Source organism: Genypterus blacodes, unplaced genomic scaffold (assembly GCF_046128005.1).
Source record: "Genypterus blacodes isolate CSIRO-AG114 ecotype Tasmania unplaced genomic scaffold, CSIRO-AGI_Gbla_v1 ptg000133l_1, whole genome shotgun sequence".
Classification (NCBI taxonomy): Eukaryota; Metazoa; Chordata; class Actinopteri; order Ophidiiformes; family Ophidiidae; genus Genypterus; species Genypterus blacodes.
This window is the reverse complement of record NW_027466935.1, coordinates 1,534,181-1,558,382: the sequence shown is the minus strand read 5'-3', so window position 1 is coordinate 1,558,382 and position 24,202 is coordinate 1,534,181. Positions and strand designations below refer to the sequence as shown.

The 24,202-nt window shown below is 45.1% G+C and overlaps 1 protein-coding gene across 1 annotated transcript; it reads right to left on the bottom strand.

The window, feature by feature from the left end:
• Window positions 1-2,101: 2,101 nt before the first annotated feature.
• On the bottom strand, window positions 2,102-24,066 carry ass1 (argininosuccinate synthase 1). The gene is made up of 15 exons (XM_076163734.1): window positions 23,896-24,066; window positions 23,272-23,386; window positions 21,656-21,724; window positions 21,356-21,544; window positions 19,898-19,954; window positions 19,607-19,681; window positions 18,514-18,584; window positions 18,361-18,391; window positions 13,376-13,466; window positions 10,364-10,448; window positions 9,945-10,009; window positions 7,168-7,299; window positions 5,089-5,245; window positions 2,451-2,516; window positions 2,102-2,358 (listed from the first exon to the last, which is right to left on the bottom strand). Exons 2-15 carry the CDS (start codon window positions 23,371-23,373, stop codon window positions 2,310-2,312), a joined length of 1,239 nt encoding a protein of 412 aa, XP_076019849.1. The 5' UTR covers window positions 23,374-23,386; window positions 23,896-24,066; the 3' UTR covers window positions 2,102-2,309.
• Window positions 24,067-24,202: the final 136 nt, after the last annotated feature.

Here is a 24,202-nt window from a genome sequence, read left to right as displayed (position 1 = left end):
TGAGTTTGTTGTACACCCCAGTATGTTTCCCCTCACATTGCCGCCAGCCCTCTCGGCTCTTCATCTCAACAGGTCACAGCCTCTGATCCTGAACAAAAGCCTCCTTTGTACGTAGGCTGTCGGAGAGTGACAAGGACTTGAAGGTTAGTTGACCTGGGCTCCCGAGGAGACACCGGTCATACAGGAGCGTCCATTAGGGCTTCTTGCCGACTTTCATGTCGCGCCATTGTAACACAGCTCTCCTCCTGAGAGGTCGACACAGAGTGGGTAATGAGGGGTAATTGGTGCAGGGTCAAGGATGATTAATTCCCTTGCTCAGGTGTCAGCCAGTTTTCATACAAGGCTGAGCGTGCAGACAGGTAGGAGGGAGAGAGAGAGGGAGACGCTGGAACACAAGATGAGGAAGAGGAGGACTGGGAACGTGGACTCGAATCCAGAAGCGCACGCAAACAAGCACGGACTCGCTGATTAGAGAAACCAGTGTTGGAACCAAAGTGAAGTCAAACACAGACATCTTTCTGTTTGTACAGTCGTCACATCAGTCAAGATTTCCCGGGATCACATTTTTCAAGAAACAAACAAAATTGAAAGGTCACCGCGATCCTCCCCCTCCAACCATTGAAGCCAGATTGAGATTGATAGCTGTCGCCGTCCCTCCCTCTCCCCTTCAGCTTGACTGACTAATCTGAATACCTTTCCATCCATCCCTTCATTCTACTCGGGCAATTTTGGACACTGATTATCTTGCAACCTGTATGTTCACGACAGTAAATGCAGGGGCTGGCTGGTAATTGACCAGGCAAAGACTGAGACGCCTGCCGTGTAATTGAGCGGGGGCCGAGGGGCACTCGCGGGACTGAAAGGGTTCGAGGATCCTTCATTGCCCATTAGACCCGGCGGGGGGTCTCCTCTACCGTGTGGACTCGACCATGAGGCCCAATCTCAACCTGCGATTCCGTGTAGAGATTGACACATTTCAGCGGTCGTGACGAGAAAGAGCTGCACGGAAGCAGCTGCTGTGCCCTATAGATTGTTAAAGTAGGATAAGAGTATGGAGCACAGTGAAACATACAGGTGACGCAAAGAGCCAGAACAAAACATAAAGGCTAGTCTGAGCCTTCATGACACTTTCAGTCCCACTTGAGATGTTATATATGCTGGATCTCTACATTTGGACAAGGAAACCTGTGGGTGCTCCAAGGAATAAAGGATGTGGAAGCTTCATATCAGCATAATTGTATCTAACTTCACTGATTCGTCCATGGGGAGCAGCTTTGAGAGGCTTTTCCAAGTGTTCTGTGGATCCATAGGGTTGATTCTGCAGACTACAGCTTTACTAGGACCAAATAATGCTCCAATTTGCCAAAGATAAACATATTCTTCCAGAAAAATCATCATTAAAGTTGCATATCACTTATTTTCTTTTTCATTCTGTGGCCATATGACACACAAATAGCTCATGGCAACTATTAACACTTTGTTGAAGAATAATGACCTGTGTTCCATTCAGCCATTGTCCTAAAGGGTTAATGCCTCTCCCTCTACCCTCCTAGAAACCCCATGCAGCGCAGGGAAATACACATATGTGCTCAATTGGTTTTCCTTCCATTTGACTTGTGCCATTTGAGCTCAGAAATGGCCTCATCACTTCTGCTCCGGCAGCCATCTATCACTGAGCTGCCGCCTGAGCCTCAAACTCCTCATCTAAATATCAAAAATATGATTCAGAAATCTTCACTGGGCAGCGGCGGCTGTAACGTCCCGAGAGTTAAACAGGCGAGCGTTAATAAATAGGCCCTGTGCCAAAGCCATCAACTATTAATCACTAATGCATTCACGGCCACACAGCCCGACGTGTGCCACCACAGCGTCTGCACCTCTACCAGCGATGAATATGTTCATCTTCAATAATAAAATGCGTCAAAGAGTGCAGAAGAAGAAAAGCCCAGGAAAGACAATTTAATCTACGTTTTGTTTTATTGAATCAAGCAGAAGAATGCGGGAAATTACATTCTAAAAGGACACAGATTCCTAGAATGATTACAAAGCCTGTAGTACTTTCACTGACATTACGTCGTTGTTGTCTTTTTTTAAAACCTGACTCTGGTGACCTCTAAGGCAGTTTGATTAGATTAGATTAGATTCCACTTTATTGTCATTGCCTGTCACAAGTACAAGCAACAAAATGCAGATGGTTGATTGATGGTGATTCTGCGAGCATAAAACGATAAGGCAACAGATGAGACAATGAAAGCTACTTCATGATAAGACAAAGTTGGAGGAAAAGGTCAAACAGGGACCAAATGACTTTATTTCTTGGTGCTGGAGAAACCCTGCAAACGGTGGTGCTGCCTTAGCCTGCAACAGAGCGGAAGATGGTTAGATCGGACATATTAATTTATGTATAATTCTTTGTTATTGCCATTAAAAAGTCCAAAGGGTGTGTGAACCTGACGGCGTTGATCCGGATGAATCCGGAGGCGTCACACGGGTCGTAGTCTCCCTGCACGTCCATGCTGGTGTAATGAAAGAAGACGAGAGGCAGAAGGCGGATGAAAGTGATGAAGGAAAACAGAGAAGCTCAAAGTAAAGTTCAGCGACTTCCTGGGAAGCGAAACGATTGAAATGTTTGGCGTCGGCGCGGTAAACAGAAGACGCGCGAGCCTCAACAACTGCTGGGATAATTGGATCATTGATAATCTGCTCTTTCGGAAATAATGTTCCGATCGTTTTTCGCCGTGAACACTGTCTGTCCCGAATAAGACAGGAATCGATCGGAGACGGGAAGGAGGACACACAAAAGAGGTTGTGACCCTTTATTCAAACACAACCCCATCGTATCACCTCCAGCTAAGTGGAGAAATCAGTTTGTAATCTGTGCTGTTTCTTCCATTTTCTCTCCTTCCTATACATAAAATAAAGTCATAAATCTATAAAGTGCTCCGCGTCGTGTTCTCGCCTACTTATTGTGCCTTTTCTCCGTGTGTGCGAGTGTTTCGCTGAGTGCCTGCGCGCACTGTAATTATAGTAGTTTCTACCTGCCGTGCCTAATACACTCCCTCGCTGTGTCCTCTCCTTTCGACACCCCCAGCTCCCGGTGTGTAACACTCATTCTTCAGAAGCACTTAGCAACGGAGGAAATTGCCAACAAACGATAAACACTATAAAAAGAAAGACGGACAACTAAATCATCAACTCTCAATACAAGGCTCCCTACTCGCCACCTGAGCGCCATTATGACTGAGTGGCTTCAAAGAATATGTCACCATGTGGGTATAACTGTGTGACTCTCGGCGCTGGAGTATATTTGTGTAGTCCTCTTAAGAAACCCTGCAGTCTAATTGAGAGCGGAGCCAGCAGACAGCGACTAGGGTGACATTTCTGTCTCAGATGGGTGCGGTGACGAGCTGTGGGACCACTGTGTTAATGACACCGTTTACTGTCGCCTGCGGTGAGCCAACAGGATGTTCACAGGGGTTTTATGTCTAATCTGCTCTCACTGTGTATGTGTGTGTGTGTGTGTGTGATTGCAGCCGGCCTTCGTGAAGTGGCAACTGAGTGTGTGTGTGTGTGTGTGTAACGCTGCTGCTTACAGGTAAGTCTTTGTCAGGTGTGTGTATTTAATGGCATGTAAGTAAAGTATAATCCACAATGACCTGGATTATTCCACTGATACCAAGCCAGCCTGTTGAACATTATATAAGTAGTAGCAGTAGTATTTAAGTAGAACATATTTTGGTGTAATACACTCTTAAAATGGTAGCAGATATTTTCGTTGACCACTGATTTGTATGTAAAAATCAATTTGTTTGATGTTGATGATGAGAGATGACTCCCAGTCTCTGTGTCTCTGTGTCACTGTGGTATTGTTACATTTTCCAGAGACTTTTCCAGTGCATCAAATCACAAACTGGTTACATGTGCAGCTAATGGTGAGTAGAAATGTATAAATACATATATATAATTTACGGTATAAATCTATTTACTTTCTTATTCTGAGTTCATTTAGTATGAATTCAGTCCAGTAGTTTTGCTCCTGAGTGCAGTGATGAAGCGTTCTGAACTCTGCATCAACCTATTTTTACTAACCTATGAAAAACATGAATAACTCCAACTCAAAGTCCATGTGTGTATGTGTGAAGCATATTGAATTTACTGGTTGAGAAATGTGCTACATAAATAAAATGGACTCGACCCTCCAGCCTATAAAACACAAGTATATAGTGCTGAGGTTTGGGGGCCTGGTGTAAGTTGTTTCACTGTGTTTGACAGATTCAGGAGTTGCTTTGGGGTGTAGGGGTTGGTGGGTGCTCATGGGAGAGCAGCGGGCCCATCTGTCAGTGGCCCCCAGGTCTCTGTGATGTCGCAACACAACACCTCCGTCACACTGTTGCGTTGTCCCTACGAGGAAATCTGCCTCACCAGGGAGAGGAGGAGGAGAAGTGTGTGGATGAGCAAGTTGGGGGGGGCAACTGATCCATCTCTCTCTCTCTCTCCCACAGATCTTTCATTTTTTCTGCCTTTTCAGCCTCTTGCCAAATCAGCGTAAAGCACTGAATGACCTGCCTGTGTGAGACATGTTTCCTCATCTTCGTCTCCCTGACCTGCTTAACTAGCATGACACCCTGACTCTCCTCTTAAGAGCCCAGTGAAACCACCTCTCTCCTCTGGCTCAAAGTGCCATTAGCTCTCGTGACTCTAGGGTACAAGTGGAGTGTGTGTGTGTGTGTGTGTGTGTGTGTGACTGAAGTGGAGATGGAGAGGCATATGGAGGGGCTTTACTTTGGTCAGCGCTGAGCTTGCCCAGGGGGCTCTGGGGGTCGGCCTCCTGAACAAACCCCACTGTTACCACAGCCGAGGGGCCACGGGGGTGGAGTTGGGGTGCGGGGGTCGGGGTTGCCCTCAAGGAACTGAGCTTGACACTTCTCTGATGTCTTTGTGAGTAAGGGTCGGTTTAGTATGTTGACGTGGAGGTCAGAGATGACGGGCACAGGCTAAGAGCAGAGTGAGTGAGTGAGTGTGTATGTGTATGTGTGTGTGCCACCCAGCTCACATTCTCAACACTTCCCTCTGTGTTCTCCAGCTCACCTGACCAGCTCCTCGTTGTAAAGAGACTTGGGTGACTCTCGTCCCAGGATGTAGACCTGACCCTTCAGGATAGACAGCTGCACTTTGCCCTCCACGTTCTCCTGGGACTTGGCTATGCAGTGGCGCACAAACTCACACTCTGGGCTGTGCCAGAAACCTGTGACGGGCAAGCACAGAGAGCAGGAAATCAAAACAATAATTAGGGATAATGAGATAAAACTACTTGGCTTTATATGTAATTTTGTAGAAGTGTTATTGAGATTTTATATCCATGTGAAATGCAAGTCCGCTCACCTAAATCACTTTATATAACAAAGTAATCTTCATTATTATCTCAGGTAAACAATAGAATTATGAGATCCCACTTCTGTTTCTATGGAAACGTGTTTAATTATAAAGGTAAGGTAGGATTGGAGCAAAAACAGGCTCCTCCCCTTTTTGTCACTTAAAAGTCATTTCTGCTCCAGGTGAAGCACACACACACACACACACACACACACACACACACACACACACACACACACACACACACACACACACACACACACACACACACACACACACACACACACACACACACACACACACACACACACACACACACACACACACACACACACACACACACACACACACTTCGCTGTTTAGTCTCCCATTTGGGTGTTGTGGCCCATCAGGCTCTGAGACAGATGGGCGAGGGGATGTGTCTGTAAAATGTGAGGAGGTCAGGCACGCCTCGCTCAGCAGGGGTCCTCCTCTCATCAGCCGTTGACCTCCACCTCGTCGTCTGCCATGTTCAAAGACACGGTCCGCCTCTGCTTTGATTAGCTCGGCAAGGTTTTGGCCATGACGGTCCCGCGGAGGCCCCACTTTGGTTTGCACTCAAGAGAGATTTGGTTACACCGTCACATTAAAGAGGATCACAGTGTAACTCTGTGAGGTTCACCCGGGTCAAAAAGGGATAAGGACTATTTGCATTATAACCTTAATTATTTTGTCTATAAAATGACCAATATGACAGCTTAATTCAATGTGTGATGGGTGTATGAATTGCTCACTGATTGACCGATATTAAAGATTCACATTTCAGGAGCTTTATCCAGCAATTATTTGGCGTGTTTACTATAAAAGCTGCCATGATTTCACTCTTTTTCTTGATCAGCTGAGAAAATTAATTAACCAAATGTTTTAACGAGCTGTTATTTTGTTATAAACCTACTGCACTACATTCAAGCCCCCCCCCCCCTGCAGCATTACAGCAGGACAGAGGCAGGAGCAGCTGGAGTGTTAACATAAGCCACACTGCTCACCGTCTGTATAACAAAGGTGTATCTGAAATTATTAATGATGTAAATCCAGGATGGGTTTAATCTCTACCCAAACATATGAAGGTGCAGCCCTTACGTGTGTGTGTGTGTGTGTGCTTGCTTTGCTTCTCTGGAGGGTATAACTGAAGTGGCCTAGTCAGTCTCTAATGGCGCTGATCCTATTATGTGGATGAAGGTTCAGGGGGACTGGACACAGAGCAGGAGGCAGGATTAGGACACCTGAGCCGAGAAGGGCTCTCACACACACACTCACACTCACAACACAAGCACACACATACCATGCAAATACATAGAGTGGAGACATAGTGTTGTTGAGACAACTCGCACCGATCACACAGGTTCCAGGTTTGGAGATACTAACATTTATGATTTGGCATAACTATTAAATACGTCACAGGGACCCACTGGCCATTTGTCATTTGAGTGTGAATATGTGATGAAATTAATTAGCTTTTAGTTATTAGTCATATGTTGTCGAAAATGGTGTATACTAAGTAGTTATCTTAAAGGAAAACCACCAAAAGGGCTCATATTTGATTATTTTAAGGCAAAATATTATCTGTAAAATAAATTGTTTGCAGCTTAAGTTCAATTTCCTTGCTTTGGTTATGATTTGAACCCATAAAATAAGAGCATGTCCTTTACTTTGCAACCAATCTAATTAAACATTAAATGTAACTCCATTGTGGTTTGTGTTTACACTGAGCTGGTAACTTCAGTTTAATCTCTATATGTGTTTGAGGTGACTTGCCGTTGTAGAGGAGTTCGGAGAACTTGACACCCAGTCCCTGTTTGATCCTACGCACTTCTTTGTCCATGGTAAAGGTCTCAATGTCTAGATGGGCCTGTAACAGGATGGTGCCTCCTGGGGTCTCATAAATCCCTGAAGAAGAGGAAGAAGGGAAACAAATGCAGGCTGAGGAAGGTTGAACAAAGGTGTTACATTGCATAAAAACTGATTTAAAATGTATTGCTGTGATTCAAGTGTAACAGGAAAAAATAAAGCTAGAAAATGGTGTCAAAACTTTTACGCAGGTAGGTAAACTTTTTATATAGAATGGCAGCGACCAGTAGGGTTAAAGGTTAATAGAAAAAGTGGCGGCATCCTCGACATTCCTTAAGAACACACGCAAGCGCCTCCATCATAGGGAGCTGTCAGGCTTTGGACAGGTCTCCCAGACCCTCCCAGGACATGGATGAGCCTGTCCTAGGTAAATGACAGGGTACAAGGCCCCTGCCAGCCTGGAGCCTGGACCAGGGCTCTGCTGCCTATACCCTGCAATTTACCCCCTCTGGACTGGGAAAGGGAGGGAGGAGGGAGAGGAGTGTGTGTGTTGGGGGGGGGGAGATGACAGGAAAAATGAAGTTGTCACTCAAATGTCAGCAGGAACAAAAGGGGAACAGGCAAAACGCTGGAAGACAGATTGGACGGCGGAAATTGGAGCTTCGTCAACGGCGCGACGGCTGAAATTTTTCAAAAAGACCCCAGAATTTCACCTCATCTGTCAATCTGAATGAGAGCCTGGGAAGGTTATGGTCTGTTTCTTATTTCTTTTAAATCTGGGACAATAGTGACGGTGTTAATTTCGAAGCTAAAACAGTTGAAATGTCTAATGAACAGTGTAAAACAACATGGTCGATATTTGTGTGGGAATCTGTCAAATCTGAAAATAAGACTTTATTTGAGGCAAGCCTTATTGAGGATGCACACACTGGTTGCCAAAATTCCAACATTTCTTCTGTGTTCTCCCAATTCCAAAACCATTTCCTGAACATTTTCCACACGAGCGCCATTCCAAACTCTTCCATTCTAGTGAGCAGTTGCCTGTTACGATGGGTCAGCGGTTCACATTGGGCTAGCGGCCCCAAAACAAAGATTAGCACTGCTGCTAATCAGCTAAAGCCTCAAACGGCTGCCACCTGAGCCCGGGGAGCCTCGTGGCTTTTTTCCGGCATATCCAGGTGCGGCGGAGGGCACGTAGGGACACTTTCCCGCTCACTCTATCGAGATAAATAAGTTAAAACTGCCCTGAAACTCAACTTGGCTTAAGTGTCTCTAAAGAGAGAGCTAGCTTACAGGGAGACGAGCAAACAATGAAACGCTACCTGGCTAAGCTCTGACAACGGTAGTTTAGTTAAGCTTTGAGGGACGACACCCCCGGCGTTTAGAGGGTTTAATCTTTTATACAGTTTCTGCCAGATGCCTGCAGGGGGGCGGGGGGTGTTCTTCCTGAGCTGATGCCCTTTAACCCTTTAGGCCAAACTGAGCACACAGGCACAAATGCTACAATAATAAATAGGATTCAGTGTAATGTGATAAATAAAACAGTTTGTTATGCGTTCAGTCACTGATCACTGTTAAAGTCCTGATGTGGAGACAGCAGGGACGAGACAGGACAGGACAGGACAGGAGACGAGGCAATCGACTCATCAGCCAAAGATACAGCAATTTCCCACATCCCTCGATCGGCGCAGCTACGCCTGGCAAACGCCATCAAGCGGCGCGCAGGTCAAGAGGTCTGACAGGATTGTGACAGGTGGGAAATGTTCAGCGTTTCACAGCGCTTTGCAGAATGGCGACAACATTCTTGACAAACCATTTCCATCCCGTCCGCCTCTCTGACCCGACACAAACAAATATGACCTGACGCAAATAAGCGCTAAGGCACCTCCCACCATCTATTGCGCTGACACGACTGCCATTCTGGAAGGAGACGGGCACGTGTACACTCAGTGGTAGTTATCCAGCCGCTTGGACACCTTGTGCTCCACCTCTTCCTGTCGCTTTCGGTGGAGGAAAAGCTTTGATCCTTTGTTCAGCCGAGGGGAGAGAAAAGTGGGCTTCCCATTTTCCAATTTCTACCTGCCAAGCTGCACCGAGGCCGCAGTCTGTTGGTCAGTCAATTTGCCAATCACAGCACTGTAAGGAGGTGTCATGGGGGAAAGCGACGTGCGCGTGTGTGTGTGTGTATATGTAGCATGCGGGAGTAAGATGGGGTGACACATGTAGACGGTGGACAAAGGCGCTTATGAAGTTTGCCGTCGCTGCCAAACATAAAGTGACAAACACATCCTGACGAATACCTGGTTGTGTGTGTGTGTATGCAATGAAGCGTGCATGCCGTTATGTCTTCACAGTGTGTGTGTGTGTGTGTGTGTGTGTGTGTGTGTGTGTGTGTGTGCAAGTGAATGGAAGCGACTTGGCTGTGTGATTCCAGGTGAACCAGAGGAAAACATTTCCTTTGAAGAGAAGCATTTTGCCACACAGTCCACTTTCATGGCGGCGGCATAGCAAGTGGCTCACTTAAAGCACTCAGGTAAAATAACTGCAATTGCCTGAAAGCCCCGAGATATTGAAAGAAACGGCTGCCGAACGGACGCAGCGTTAATATATTGAGATTTATTTCAGGGTGAGTACGAATGGCGTCACTCTGACTGGTGGTTTGTGCCAAGCTGCCAGAGTCGTCAAACACCATTTCTGTCATAACCACAACTGACGGGAGTCGTCTGAGGGATCCTGCTCCTCACCTCTGGACTTCATGCCGATGAAACGGTTCTCCACGATGTCAATCCGGCCCACTCCGTGTCTTCCCCTGAAACGAGGATAGAGGTTAAGACAGACACACACTTTTACTAAAGGAGGCTGTAAGAAAGGAATTCACAGCCTTTTTAACATTTCAGCAGTTGAAAGTTTCTCCTCGGGACGTTTCTGCAAAGGTCAGAATCACAACGAGCTTTGAAATCTTCTCCAACCTGTGGGTCCACTTTTAGTCTCTGATCTTCCTTTCTTCTAATCGTAGCACGACGGAAGCTTTTAATTCTCAACACTCGGGTTACAAATGATGGTATTTTACCCACACGTTTGTCTTTGCCCGTCAGTAAACTAACACACACACACACACACACATAAAGAGAGAGAGAGGAAGAGAGCAAAATAAGGTACTGACCCGATCTCGTTGAGGTATGAGAAGATGTCCAGTGGTTTGTCTTTGGATGTCTTCTCCTTCAGATTGGTCACCTTCACCGGAACTCCTGGAGGCCAGAAGGACAACAGTGACATCAGACAGACATAAGATTAATTGATTGATTAATTGATTGAAAAGTAGTTTTGGTGTTTGTGATATGCAGGGATCTCCTTAAAAAATATGATTAACATCAAAAATGTCCAATATTTTTGTAGCCTAAATTATAAATAAAGGAGGTAAAAAAAGTCCCTTCATTAAGTTAAATGCACAATATTAGATTTGAAAGCAACTGTTGTAATGTTATACTCCAATTTCTAAGGATAAGCCTTAGTGATAAAAAGTAAATCTAAATGGGGAAAAAAAACAAACAAACTGAATTTCAACAAAAAAACAAGCAAAAAGTTGATGGAACCTGCTGACGTGCGCTCATTACCTCTGTCAGTCAAACAAAGGCCGTCAGCTTAAAGTGAAGCGCGTCACAATAGGAGGAGGCGAGAGCGGGCTAATAAATTCAAAGTGTCGGGCTGGTTTGAAAGCTGTGAAATCGTGGGCAGGCCTTGGCTTAATTGAATTACACACACAGCTTTGTGAGGCTGCTCAGTGTTTGTGCGCGAGTGCCAGGATCATCAGCCAACGCTATCGCCACCGATCTCCCTATCGCTTGTATCGCTTAACACACACACACTCACACACACACTTTTAAAAACAACAAAACACCCGTCGTCGTCACTCCACACACACACACACTTCCTCTCTAAGGCCGCATCAATCACTGTCACGGACCTGCTTATTCATGACCCCGCAATGAGTAACACGGGGGCCAAAGGTGGAGGAGTGTGTACCTTTCTCTGTGTGTGTGGTGTGTGTGAGGACGATATAAGGGGGAAAAGAAACAAATCTACTGATATGATCCTGGCAGTTGTGTCGCATTTTACAAGAACCTGACTAATTGTTCAGACAAGCGCCTTTTGTTGACGTTTTATTCTCATATCAGGAGAAAGTAAAACATCCCTGAAGCTTCATCAAAAACCACCACCCCTCCCGAAAAATCCAACGATTAGATTAAATATTCAAATAATTTAAGTGAGGGAGTGAGAGTGTGAGAGTGAAAACGTGGGAGTGTCTCTCTCTTTCTCTCTCTCTCTCCCTCCATCACTCGGGTTCTATCATTCACCGAGGGCTCTTTTTCTCCGCCTGATCCCTTTCTTCACTTCTCCGCAGCCTCACAGTGCAGACAATGGGAGCGCAGACACAGTTGTAGGAAAAATTACTGCTTTACATTTTTCCTCTCTGTCTCTTTTCCTGTTCACTCCTTTGGCATGAAAAGAGGGAGGGATGAATTTCTTTTTCTTTTTTTTTTTCTTCGTTTTTTTCGCCTTAAAGGAGAGTAGAGATGGCGGGGGTGGGTAGGTGGGGGGAAAGGTTCCTGTTGTTAAATATTCTTTTTTAATCAGTGAGAAAACTTTGGTGAGAAAGGCAGGGATGAAAAGGTGGGAGGGGAGTGAAATGAAACATTCTTGTGCTGATCTTGTGCTCAGAGGGAGGAGCAGGCTCGGGCCTTTGTGTGGACAACTAAAACAGCTTTTGTCATCGCGCGCTCAATAAAGGCCTCGGAGAATGTGTGTGTGAAAACACAGCGCAAGGCCCCGGCAAAAAAGAAAAAGAAAAAATGAAGAAGAAAAAAAAAGCAACCGCGGAAAAAGAAAACGACAAGGTTTCACCGCTACGCCTTTACAAAAGCACGTCTCATCTCCGGCTCATCTGACTCCAACCTGCTTGTTTTTCACAGTTAAAACATTTTCTGTGCTAAACAAGTAAAGCAGAGGGACGAAAGCTGTGGCTGTGTCGTGAAAAAAGCACTTTAGACCACCTTTAGTATGAGCGGACGCCATTATTCCTCCGTCACATCCACTGCCAACCTTCTGGAATCCTGTTAAATCACTGTTATAGCTCGTAAAGCTGTCTGTGAAGGACACGTCAGAGGAGCAAGTGTCCACCATGCGATTGATGTCAGTGCTCTACTAGCCCCCACTAGTGACCGGGGATGAAGGGACATCTGTGCAGTTTGCCCCGGGCTCGGATATTTCTCGCCATTTTCCTCCCTGCACAAACATGCGACGCTTGCCACTATTCAGGCCCGATACATCTAATGAGCGTCTCTCCGGCCCCCTCAGGGCTCCAAGTGTATTAGCTGAGACTTAATGCTTCCGGCCTGTGTTTGCCCCCCGGGCCAAACGTGGCAGCTTTGCACCGAGTTAAAGCTCGGGGACGAGGAGGATGAGGATAAGTCTGGGTGGTCAGGAATGGTGATAAAGCGCAGCGGGGTCAGCCATGGATGGTTGTAGCCCCGAGGCGGCCGGCGTTAATGTTAAGTAACATGGAGAGAAATGGACGGAATGGACGAGGACAGAGGGAGGACACCAGGGTCTGACCTTCTGACATGTACTGAGTGTTTTATCTTCACAACTTGTGTTAGTCATTTCCTATATGAGTGATAAAAATCGGAATGATACCAACGACAGATCTTTGATGGATGCAAATGCATATTGGCCAGTTAGTCTGCTCTGAAATCATGACATCATTACAGTTTTACATTCTTCAGTTGTATGTTTAAGTTGCACCTTATCCACCTATTTGAAATGCCTAATGAACTTCAAAATAAGACAAGATAGGAAATTGCAAATCAGAAAAATAATCATGAAATCATTTATATAACATTTATATTAAATGAAAAGAGAAATGGGAAATCCAAACTGGATTTGAGAATCACACACACACACACACACACACACACACACACACACACACACACACACACACACACACACACACACACACTCTGTAATCTGAACTTTTGTTTCTTGCTGGTTTGAATTTGCTTGAAGTTCACCCGAATGAAATGTTTGATTTGATACGGTGTGACTGAATGGAGATGCAGGAAGAGGTCAGAGGTCAGAATCAACAGGTGAGGCGTGTAACGAAAAGCACACAGACCGTTTTTGAATTCGATCTCCAGGACGTCAGGGGTGGCGGGAGAATCTTCTGGGTTCTTGGTCATCAGGTACAGGTCAGCTGGAGCGTGAGTCTGAAACACACACACACACACATTCCATGTCTCTCTATATCACACACTATAGTCACATTGATGAGCAGGACCTTCTGAGACCTCATCAAGCTAAAATACAGTGGATGAGGGCGGAGGAGGGGGGGGATCCTTTGTGCGAACAGATAACGGACAAACCTGAGATAAGGCGGGTGGAAGAAAAGAGAGGATGAGGCGTGAAAAAGGGGGAAAGACCTCAAGGTGCCATCAGGACTTTGAGTGAGGACACACAACACACACACTCACACAAAAAGAAATCAATGTTCCATTTTTCTCCTCTATTTGGTTTCATATTCCCCGCATGGCCCTTCACCACGGGGGGAGGCGGGGAAAGTGGGATGCAGAGAGAGAGAGAGAGAGAGAGAGAGAGAGAGAGAGAGAGAGAGAGAGAAAACGAAGAAAATGACTCACATCCCCAGAGAAGAATGAACACCTGACAAGTGAACATACACACACACAGACACACACACCTGTTACTGTGACAAAAGCTATTTGAGCAACAATAAGCTTTCAATAATATTCTGCCTGTCTGTAAAAAAAAGTCAGAATTCTATCATATTTCTTTTCTTTTCTTCCATTTTTGGCGATCTGAGGGACATTTCTCCTTTACTTCACTCTCCAAATGGATAATTCTTCTTTCCAGAGGGATCAAACTCCGACCCAAATACGTGGCTGTTGTCCCGGGTGACAGATATTTGTCATTTTTCCAGTCGGTGGGAGCATTTTCACTAAGTCTGGGCTCAGATGTAAAAGAGCGTGGCGGCGGCTCGTGCACTCCCCGTCTGCCCAGCAATGTGCAACCCTCCAACAATTACACAACATTAGAGACGAGAACGAAGGCCGATGTCTTCTGAGCTGAGGCAAATTGCAGAGAGGGGGTGTGGACTATGCAAAAATAACTATCGGGTGCATTTAAATGGAAAGCTTTACCAGACACTAAATCATCATACAATAACTAATCGCCATCCGCTTGCCCGCCCGTCAGCGGGGGAAGAGAACGAGAGCGGCACAATCACTTTCCTTCCTTTTAACTAAACACCGAAATTGACTGGGAAGGCGTCTCGTCTCCATCGCCTTTATTTTCTGCCTCAGTGCCCTGAAAGATGCCAAATGAGAGTGAGCAGGAGAGGAGGGGAATGACTCTCCTAAAAAGCCTTTTGATGCTCACTCTCTGAGGGGGGAAAGAAGATAAACTGAATTTTAAATACGGGAGTCGACTGTGTTTCCAATGGTCCAAACAAAATGCACCCAGAACCATTAGCTGCCTGTGTTTGTGGGTGGCAGCATGTGGGAGGGTTGCTGTTACAATTACCAGGGGAAAACATCAAAACAGAGCCGATAATTTGACTATTTCTGCATTAATTAAACAAGAAAGGTCCACACTGACAAAGAAGGTTGAGATCTGCAAGGAGATTTTGATTATGGCCGTCACCTCTGTTGCTTATAAGCCAAAACATTCTCCACTGATTTCTTGAAAACATAATTTGTGCCTCCCACAGAGTCACGCTTGAAAACTAATCTGCACCTCCGAGCTCACATGCAACTCGCGGGACTGTTAGATAAAGAAGAAAAAAAAGAAAAAGAAAGCAAGGCGAGATCAGTGCATTTCAATTCTAACCCCCTGCAGGTGGACCTGTCCCAAAGCCATGGCCCCTGAAAGAGAGGCAAAGGTAGAGATGGAGCGGGTGGAGGGGGGTGGGGTTGGGGGGTTATTGGTGGGAAATGGGGCGTGAAGCACACCATCATGTAGCACAGAGCAGCTCCTTTGGCAGTCTTTGCTCCTGCCATATTGTTGTGCTAAACGAGGTGCCATACAGAGGCAGAGGGCTGACGCATGAACTTAAAGCAAGTAAATTTCTATCTTTCCACATATTAGTTGCCTCATTGGCTTTCAATCGAGGGCCAATAGGGGCCAAAAGAGAAGCCGGGGTGGCAGGAGGGAGGGGGGGGGGAGAAATGGAAAGGAGGGAGAGAGAGAGAGAGGAGAGGCAGATAGGAGAGGAGAGGATGGTAAAAACATCTTTGACGCAATGGGTTGGAAATGACGCTTAAATCACTACGTTTCAACTCTGTCCTTCTCTTTAAAATGCAAACACGGCAAATTGAGACAAGAATAAAACTATATGCATGTGGTGTGTGTGTGTGTGTGTGTGTGTGTGAGAGAGAGAGACGTTTTGGTTCTAATGTCAAACCTTCGACTGAGTGTATGAGTCGAGGTTCTCCTTCTCCATAGGAGGCAGGTTGACACGGAGATGGACGCAGGCATAGCTAAGGTCAGGACCAATCAGCTCCCAGGGGCAATGAAGGCAACGCGACAAACGCTGACCTCTCTGCTTCAAAGCACACATTCGTATGCATACGTTCACCGACATCCCCACATCCTTCCCCTGCAGGCAGGCCTCCGTCCATCCGTCCTTTGAGCCAACAGCAGAGGGACGAGTTTTCATTTCCTCTCGGTGAACAGAGGGCCTGGCGTTACGCTTCTTTACTCACCGGTCAACACAAGCAAGTGGCCCCCCATCAGCGCCGGGGGATCAAAGGGTGGAGCGGGCCCGGGGAAGCCTGCTGACATAAGCTATAATTAAGACTGAGGTGATGTTTTAATGACTCGGGACGAGTGTCAGGCTGCCTCGGGGTGTGTGTGCGGGTGTGTGAACTGACTGCTCATGTGTGGAGAAACGGAGGGAGAGAGAAAGAGACAGAGGGAGACACAGAGAGAGGGAGACGGAATAAGCAAATGAGATGTCTTTTTGTTTTGATTTCCCTGCCTCAGCTGCACAGTAAAGTTCCACTATAGCAGAGGAACTTCTATACTATTACATTCTATAAAAGATAAAGCAGAGATAGCGAGATGTCATTAAGACGTATAACAGATGATTCTCACAGGATTTGCCTTTCAATCTGGTTTCGATGAACGAAAACAGGTTAGAAATTCTTAAATTTTAAGTAAACAAAGCAAAGACTCACACCCATTCAATTCAATGTGAATACTTAATCTGAATAAAGGCAGAAACAGATGCTTAATGTCCCAGATCCTATTTTTTTTAATCAATGCTGATACACTGGGCCGACCTTCATTTTGGTGCTTTGTGGCTGCCAACAGGTGCGTGCCTCCAGTCCCCATGGTATGAACCAGTTTGAGTTGCCTCGGGCTCGTATCCTCACACAGGTTAATGCCAGATGGGCTGAGTAAATAAAGAGCCAAGAGGTCGTATCGCTGCGACAGGAGAGGCGGTTTCGGCGTTATCAGGAAGGATACAGTAATCGTAGAGTAATCTGAACTCGGGACTCTTATCTGGCGTGGGGGGAAGAGAACATATGAGCGACCATTTGGACATTTCCTCACCTGAGAGAAGCCATTGTATCCCAGGTAAGGGGGGAGTCGGGGTGCTTGAATAGTTGGGGTCTGCCCTGAGCCTGAAGGGCTGTAACTGGAGGAGAGCGAGGAGCAGATACAGAGCGGAGATACTCGGAACAAGATGACCCCTGTCAGATGACCTTATAGGTAGATAAGGATCTGCCGTGTTGGTTTGCGCATTAGGGTGGCTTACTTTCGGTGTTAAATTTGTCTTTTCACTCCCCTTTTTTCGCATTTAAATCAACGTTAATTCCAGAAGTTTGAGGTAAGTTTATTGCATTAACAAACATACTTGCCCTGACTCAAAGGGGCGAGAGAGGCTGGTTGCTAACATGACTGGATTTTTACCGCCTGTTCAAAGTTCAAATATCATATTGTGTCCTGTGTAATGTATTCAAATCCCTTTAGCACTCTGAAGCGCTGCACCATAAATATTTCATTGTGTTTAATGCCATTGATCAATTCAATATTGTAAATTGCCCAAGACAAAACACTTGAATTCAGTCAGTTGCACAATACTGTCATCACACATTGCTATGCTATTGAGTTGCTTTCTCATTCTTTTTACAACATTTCTCCACAGGCCGACCACGCAAGAGAGGAGGGGTGGGAAAGGGGCCGAGAGAGAGCGAGAGAGAGCGCGAGAGAGAGAGAGAGGCCTGTGAGTTACAGTGGCCGTGCCCCTGCATCTCTCCTCCAGCAGCGCGGGACCCCTCGCCTCGCTGTGACACCCCGTCCATTGGGGACTCATCTGTCTGGCCCGCTGTCTTTGTACTTTACTGTTACTGGTGACATTTTGGTGTCACGGTGTCACGATGAAATGGTTCCCCTCCCACGTCGCAGCCCGCGGCGGCGCAACTTGTGGAACAATGAGGGCCCGAGGAGTTGGGGCTGGAACCCAGGAGGCCCCAGCTGGGTGCAACGCCCTAACCCTTCCCCCTCCACGGCTCCCATGAAATCGGGAATTAGTCGAAGCGTTGCTGACGACAAGTCAGTGTCTGTGTGTCCCAGGCTCTTCCCAGGGCCCGGCGAGGACCCGGGGTGAGGAAGACAGAGACACAGACAGAAGGGACGAAGGGATGGGAGCTTTGGAGGTCACTGAGGGCAACGTGCATGTACTGCTTTGACCTTTGACCCTATGAAAGATCAAACTATGTCTCAGCCATGGCACTGTGGGAGAGTGAGTCCAGTTTGTCTCTAGCATGGGTCAGAAATCCAGACTGTCGGTTTATCACCGGATTACTTTTATAGTTTTCACTTCACTACGCTTCAGCTCTGCTGCACAAGAGACAGAATGTTGTGTCTGCAGGCTGAGATGGAAATGACAGTGGAAGCGGGATTGTGTCTCAGTAGCAGACGGACAAAGGAAATGCTTTGATGTACTTTATAGTCTACAGATTTACGCCTCTATCTGTCTCTATGGAGCTGCGTCTGATTGTTCACCAATATGAAGTTGACAATTCTGCCAACAAACGATTGTTTTATCTATCAAGACTTACAAACAAGAACTGGCCTTACCTTTGGATTCTCCAGGATGCCACCCTCGTAGCTGTTTAAAAACAAACAGGAATGACATATTAGATTGTGACACAGTACATACATTTACCGCAATACTAATGATGTCAATAATGAAAATGCTATCAATGGGGGGATCACGCCAGTATTTCCCACCTTATATGCATAAGGTTGGCGTCCATGCTCCAGGGGGCCCTGGGAGAGACAGGCACAGGGATGCCGTGTTCCTGTAGGTTTACACAGAGAGCAGCGATGACGCGTTCCTGTACGTTCACTGTGCGTAATCAGAACTGAATGTACCACTTATCCATCGAAAACGTTCTGAACACGCAAGTAAGAAATCATTTCCAGAAGCTGTTTTTTCTGATACACCGAGTGACCATAATGCATTTCTGTCTCTCCCAAACTGCTTTTGTCTTTCGGAGTGCAAATGAAAAACACAAACACACACACACAAAACAACAGCAATTCTTCTGATGGGATATTTTTGGTATGTTCAAATAGAAAAGTCAATGTTTGTGTTTAAAGGCACTGCACTCCTCACATTCACTAACACGTCATGACTACCCTCTAGTGGAGACAGCTAGTATAGACCAACCACCTGATGAGTCCTAGCCAATAAACTGCAACAGTGTGTGTGTGAGAGAGCTAAATTGATGATTCTGGATGTGTGAAATAAGATCACAGGTTGACACACACACACATGGTATCGTTTGATATTGTTTACTATGAGCCTGGTGCAATTGTTTGGTCCATGTTCTTTGTTCTGTTGAACAATGAAGTGCTGTGGTTGCTGAGCTCAGATCAACATCTGTTGGGATTTTTTTTTTTTTGTAACCATAAATCACTGCTTTTGTTTTAGGTCAGATTTGCTGCCAAGAAACGGTTCCATTGTTTCATTCCAAAGTCTGAAATATTAGAAAAATGACAATAATGATACTGCGAGTACTGGAATGATGACATGATCAGTCCGTGGGAGATAGTTTGTGACGTTTTGATTGCTTGTTTAAGTCATTTCTCAAGTAAAAATAGAAAACATACGCTGCCAGCCGCCTCATAAATATGAGGGTTTGCTTGGTTTTCTGTTTCACATGATCGTGAATGGAATATTGATGGATTTTGTGGCTATTGGTCAGACGAAAAAGACATTACTTTGGGTTCTGGAAACTTGTGATGGGCCATCTGTCATTATTTGGGTTATTTTGAGGACCGGTTAATGACAAAACTCGCAAAGGCACAGAAACACTACCTTTGAATATTCCAACAGGTCTGATCTCCCACGAAAGCGGTTATAGAACTCAGGCATCCTCCAAGGTGCAATGATCTGGAAAGACAAACAGAGAGGGATACAGTGTGGAAGAGTACACGGCGCACACACACACACACACACACACACACACACACACACACACACACACACACACACACACACACACACACACACACACACACACACACACACACACACACACACACACACACACACACACACACACACACACACACACACACACACACACACACACAGTATGAAACTCACCTTAACCTCAGGGTAGAGGGCATAGCATGTGAGCTCAAAGCGTATCTGGTCATTACCCTGAAAAAGAACAAATCCATCACACACTTACTCAGGCTCATGTGTTGATAATGACTCAATGTCCCAACAGGCGGTAAAAAGTAGAGTATAACAAATATCAATATTGAGACACAGATGACTTTTGCCGTTGCTCTTTGGTCTGTTCAGTTAAATACGGGCTGGTGTTTACTAAAAAGCCTTTCTGTGGAATCTGTCTCCATCTGCAGGCAAAGGATGGTCACTGCAGTTGATTTAAAACTAATGCAAAGTGAAACAAATTTAAGTTATTCTTGGAAACTCTTTTCCTCTTTATTTCATTTCGAAATAAAAAGACCCCAAGAACTGATTAATCAATGAGGTATTTAACACATTCTCCTACTTTCCTCTTCAACTGTTTATTCAGTGTCATGAATTGAAATTAAAGCATTTGATAAATTGCAGTATGACAATTATTATCAAATCCATAATTGAATAACTATAATCAATACATTACATTACAAATTCTCCAAATACAACTTCCTGGTTGTATAAAATTTGCAATTAATAAACAATACATGATTTAAGTTAACTGTAGTATGAGTGGTTTAGGGATAAACAGACAAAGCAAATCCACTTATGGTAGAAATATGAACATTCAGTCAAGTTGTATCTATCTAATATAATATAAAATCTGCAGAAATATGAATGTGAAAGGTGACAGATGTCATCGTAATCGGCAACTACTCATGCATACTGATTCAGCACATTTGTAAAGAGTAAAACACTTATTAGCATTTTCCTTTGCCCTGCCCGGGCTCATTTGTTATAGCAGATGGCGATGTACAGTGCAAACAACACACAGGCACCACATGAGTTTGAATGCAGCAGGAAGTGTCGATTTCCTAGCGATAAATAGATAACATATTACTACCAATACTTGGAATTTTCAGGATTTCTGTGTCTTTGAAATACTTTCAGGCTTCCATCTAAAATAAAGTCAAGTGAAATAATGTAATGCTTGTTTGAACATGCAAACTGTAGTGAAGGATCATAGGATTTGGAACCAGCCGTGATTGGCAGAAATAGTTGATCCCTAACTTGATTCTGTGTAGTGCTGCATGTGCCGGCATGTGTAAACAGGTTCATGTTGAACCTGATAGGAGCTGTTGGTTGAAGCAGTTAAGGTGCAATATCCAGTCCTCTCAGATATTGTGGCTTGTGTACTGAGGCTGAATTGCTCAATAACCTAAACATTCATCCTGTCTATCCTTATATAGTTTCTTGTTGTTTGTCTCTCTCTCAGATTAAGCAAATTACTCGAAATTGTGTTAGTAAGTAATAATAAGTAATAAGTCAAGTTTGATAATGTTCAGTCTCTTGCATGTTTGGCACTGTGATTGCATCATACCAGCAGGTTTGTGGACATACTGCTTCCCTCCTCACCTTTCCTGTGGCACCATGGGAGACAAACTGGGCGCCCTCTTTACGCGCGATCTCCACCTGACGCCGGGCGATGCAGGGCCGGGCTACGGCGGTGCCCAGCAGGTAGCGGTCCTCATAGATGGCATTGGCTTGGATTGTAGGCCAGATGAACTCTTCCACAAACTCTGCGCGCAAGTCTTCGATGTAGACCTGACAGAGCGGACATGTGCTCGGTGTTCAGCATAATATCTCTGATCCCATACTTTCACAGTACATTTCATATTACTTATCTCACATGTGGGATCTGAACCTCCTTCTCACCTTCTTTGCTCCTAAACTTTCTGCCTTTTTCCGAGCAGCATCAAAGTCTTCATCTTGCCCAATATTAGCCTGGAAAGAACAAAAAGGGTTTCATTAATGTTAAAAAAGTACATACAAGTATTTATTTTGGTTTCTGTATCTCTCCTGAGTCTTTCGTCTTTGTGTACACTATATGGCCAAATGTATGTGGACATCCCTTCTGATTATTATGTGTTAGGGTGTCTCAGCCACACCCATTCAGCTCAGGGGCCCCCTTACCTTAACCTTACCTAATCTTTGGTAATCTTTTGGTTTAGTCAGTGGTAACAGATTTCTTGTCTACCTTTTCCAATTTGAAAAATGAGCAGAGGGACGTTGCAACATGTCGTGCACTCAAAGCTCTCTGGTGGAGTGCTGGTTGCAGATATGCTGACCTAACCATAGTACACATCCTATATCCTGTGGCACATCCGTTTATTTTGTGCCACTTCTACAATTTCAGGGGATCCATATCATGGTCTATACATGTCTATTTCAAATGGATTTGAACATTTCATAGTCAAGATAATATTTCATGCTTGACTATCTGAGTCTGAGTGGTCAAAGCAGAGAAACACTCCTCCACATGCAGACATCATTTGATAATCACACTTTCTTTATCACAGCTATGATCCATTGTGCAGCCTTACACAGAACTGAAACAAAGTCAAGTGTCTGACACATCATCTTGTCTCAGTGAGGGATTTCTGTGTTATTAGGAACATGAACCATGTTGTCATTCAGATCACGTCGGTTCAGACGATGTAACAACCTCTTGCAGCAGAAACCAGCCGTGAATACACAGAGGGACCTTAAGAGGCTGTCTGATCGCAATGGAGTGGAACATCAAACGAGCTGATCCTGGTATTTATGTAGAGCTTCATCATTGTGATCATACGTAAACATAGGTAGGTGAAGGTGATACTTCATGTTGATCTAGTGAAGAGACTCATCCTTATTAAAGAAAGGATCATGATATTTTAGTGTTTTCTTATGCTCATATTAGGTCTTTACTCATCAAACCATTACAGAATCCAAATTTGTAAGATTGGGACATATCTTTAAACTTACTATGAATGAGTCCCTGAGTACTAATTCATGATGTGTAATTTGATATACAAGCATGTAAACAGTAAACGTTGTTGTTGAAGCCAAGGAAACTTAATTGATAACATGATGGAATATAAATTGTGCTCTGTTATTGTATCTAGATGTCCTTGCACGGAAGAGCTAAAGCCCAACAGAGTCACAGGCCAGTGAACAATGTAGAGTCCATCCCCCATCCCCCACTCTCCAGGCCACAAAGCCACTGAATGACAAGTTAGACATCAGGAAAATCTGCACACTGTGCGATTCTGGACAGCCTAAGGGCCAAAAGTAAATCCAGCATGCTTTGTTCTGTCATTATGAAGCCAAATCCTGTGGTGTGAGTCCACTGGCGGCTCTGATAAGTCTAACCACAGCCTAAATGACAACTAATGTGCACATAGACTCGTTTTGGCAGCTGTCAGACAACCACAAGTTACAGAGACGCACATGTTGGGTCGCAAACCGTGCACCTGTTGCTCACGGGAATCCTGCCAGTGCTCAGCTCTTACCAAGTATGTTATGACATCGTAGCCCTGTTCCTTGAGCCAAACCAGAATGCAGGAGGTGTCCAATCCGCCGCTGTAGGCCAGAACCACTGTGCCTTTAGACATGGTGACAGTACAGCTGTGGAGTATAAACAGAGCAAAAGTCAAACATCAGTCAAAAGTTTTATACCACAACGATTAATCCATTGTTGTAGAGTAATAATTGACTTTGAGCTTAACCCTCGTGTTGTCAAGGGAGCCTGTTTCCCTAAAGCATGTTATAAGGACAGGTTCAAAGGGAACAGGCAGTCATCAAAGATTCACTGCCAGTAAGATCGGGATCAGGGTGCCACATGATGAGAGCGTGTTCAAACATCTACCAGCAGATAAGCAAACTGTGCATCTCTATATATACATATATAGAGAGAGATAGAGACTTAAATAATGTGAATAAAAATAGAAGCAATTTCGTAAAATGTCCAAAGATGTTGGAGCTCCAATATGTTGATATTCGAGCTATAACTCCCCCAACACGGCACACAAATACAACATAAATGTCATGATGCGAAGTGGGTTGAAATTGCGTCAGCAAACGACATTCAACCGCTTGTATTGAGCGATAAATGTGTTGAAATGAGCTGTACTTACGGAGCAGTGACTTGTTTATAGGGGGGGAGATGGTTGAACGCGGCACAATTAAGCGAGAGGGCTCAAATGTATTTTCGAGGCTTCACTTCCGCACGCTGTCGACTGGGTAACCTGTTTGGTCCAGAGCAATCTCGGTTTAGAGCAGCAGCTAGTGCTCCACATGCTACAGATTCAAGAGTAGAAATATGAAACTCCGCCTCTCGACCAATCACCTCGTGTGGAAAACAGCGACAGGGGCCGAGCGCGTGAATGATGCGAGGGGGCGAGGCTAAGGCGTTTTGGGTCTGTGATAGCGTGTTGCGTTCAG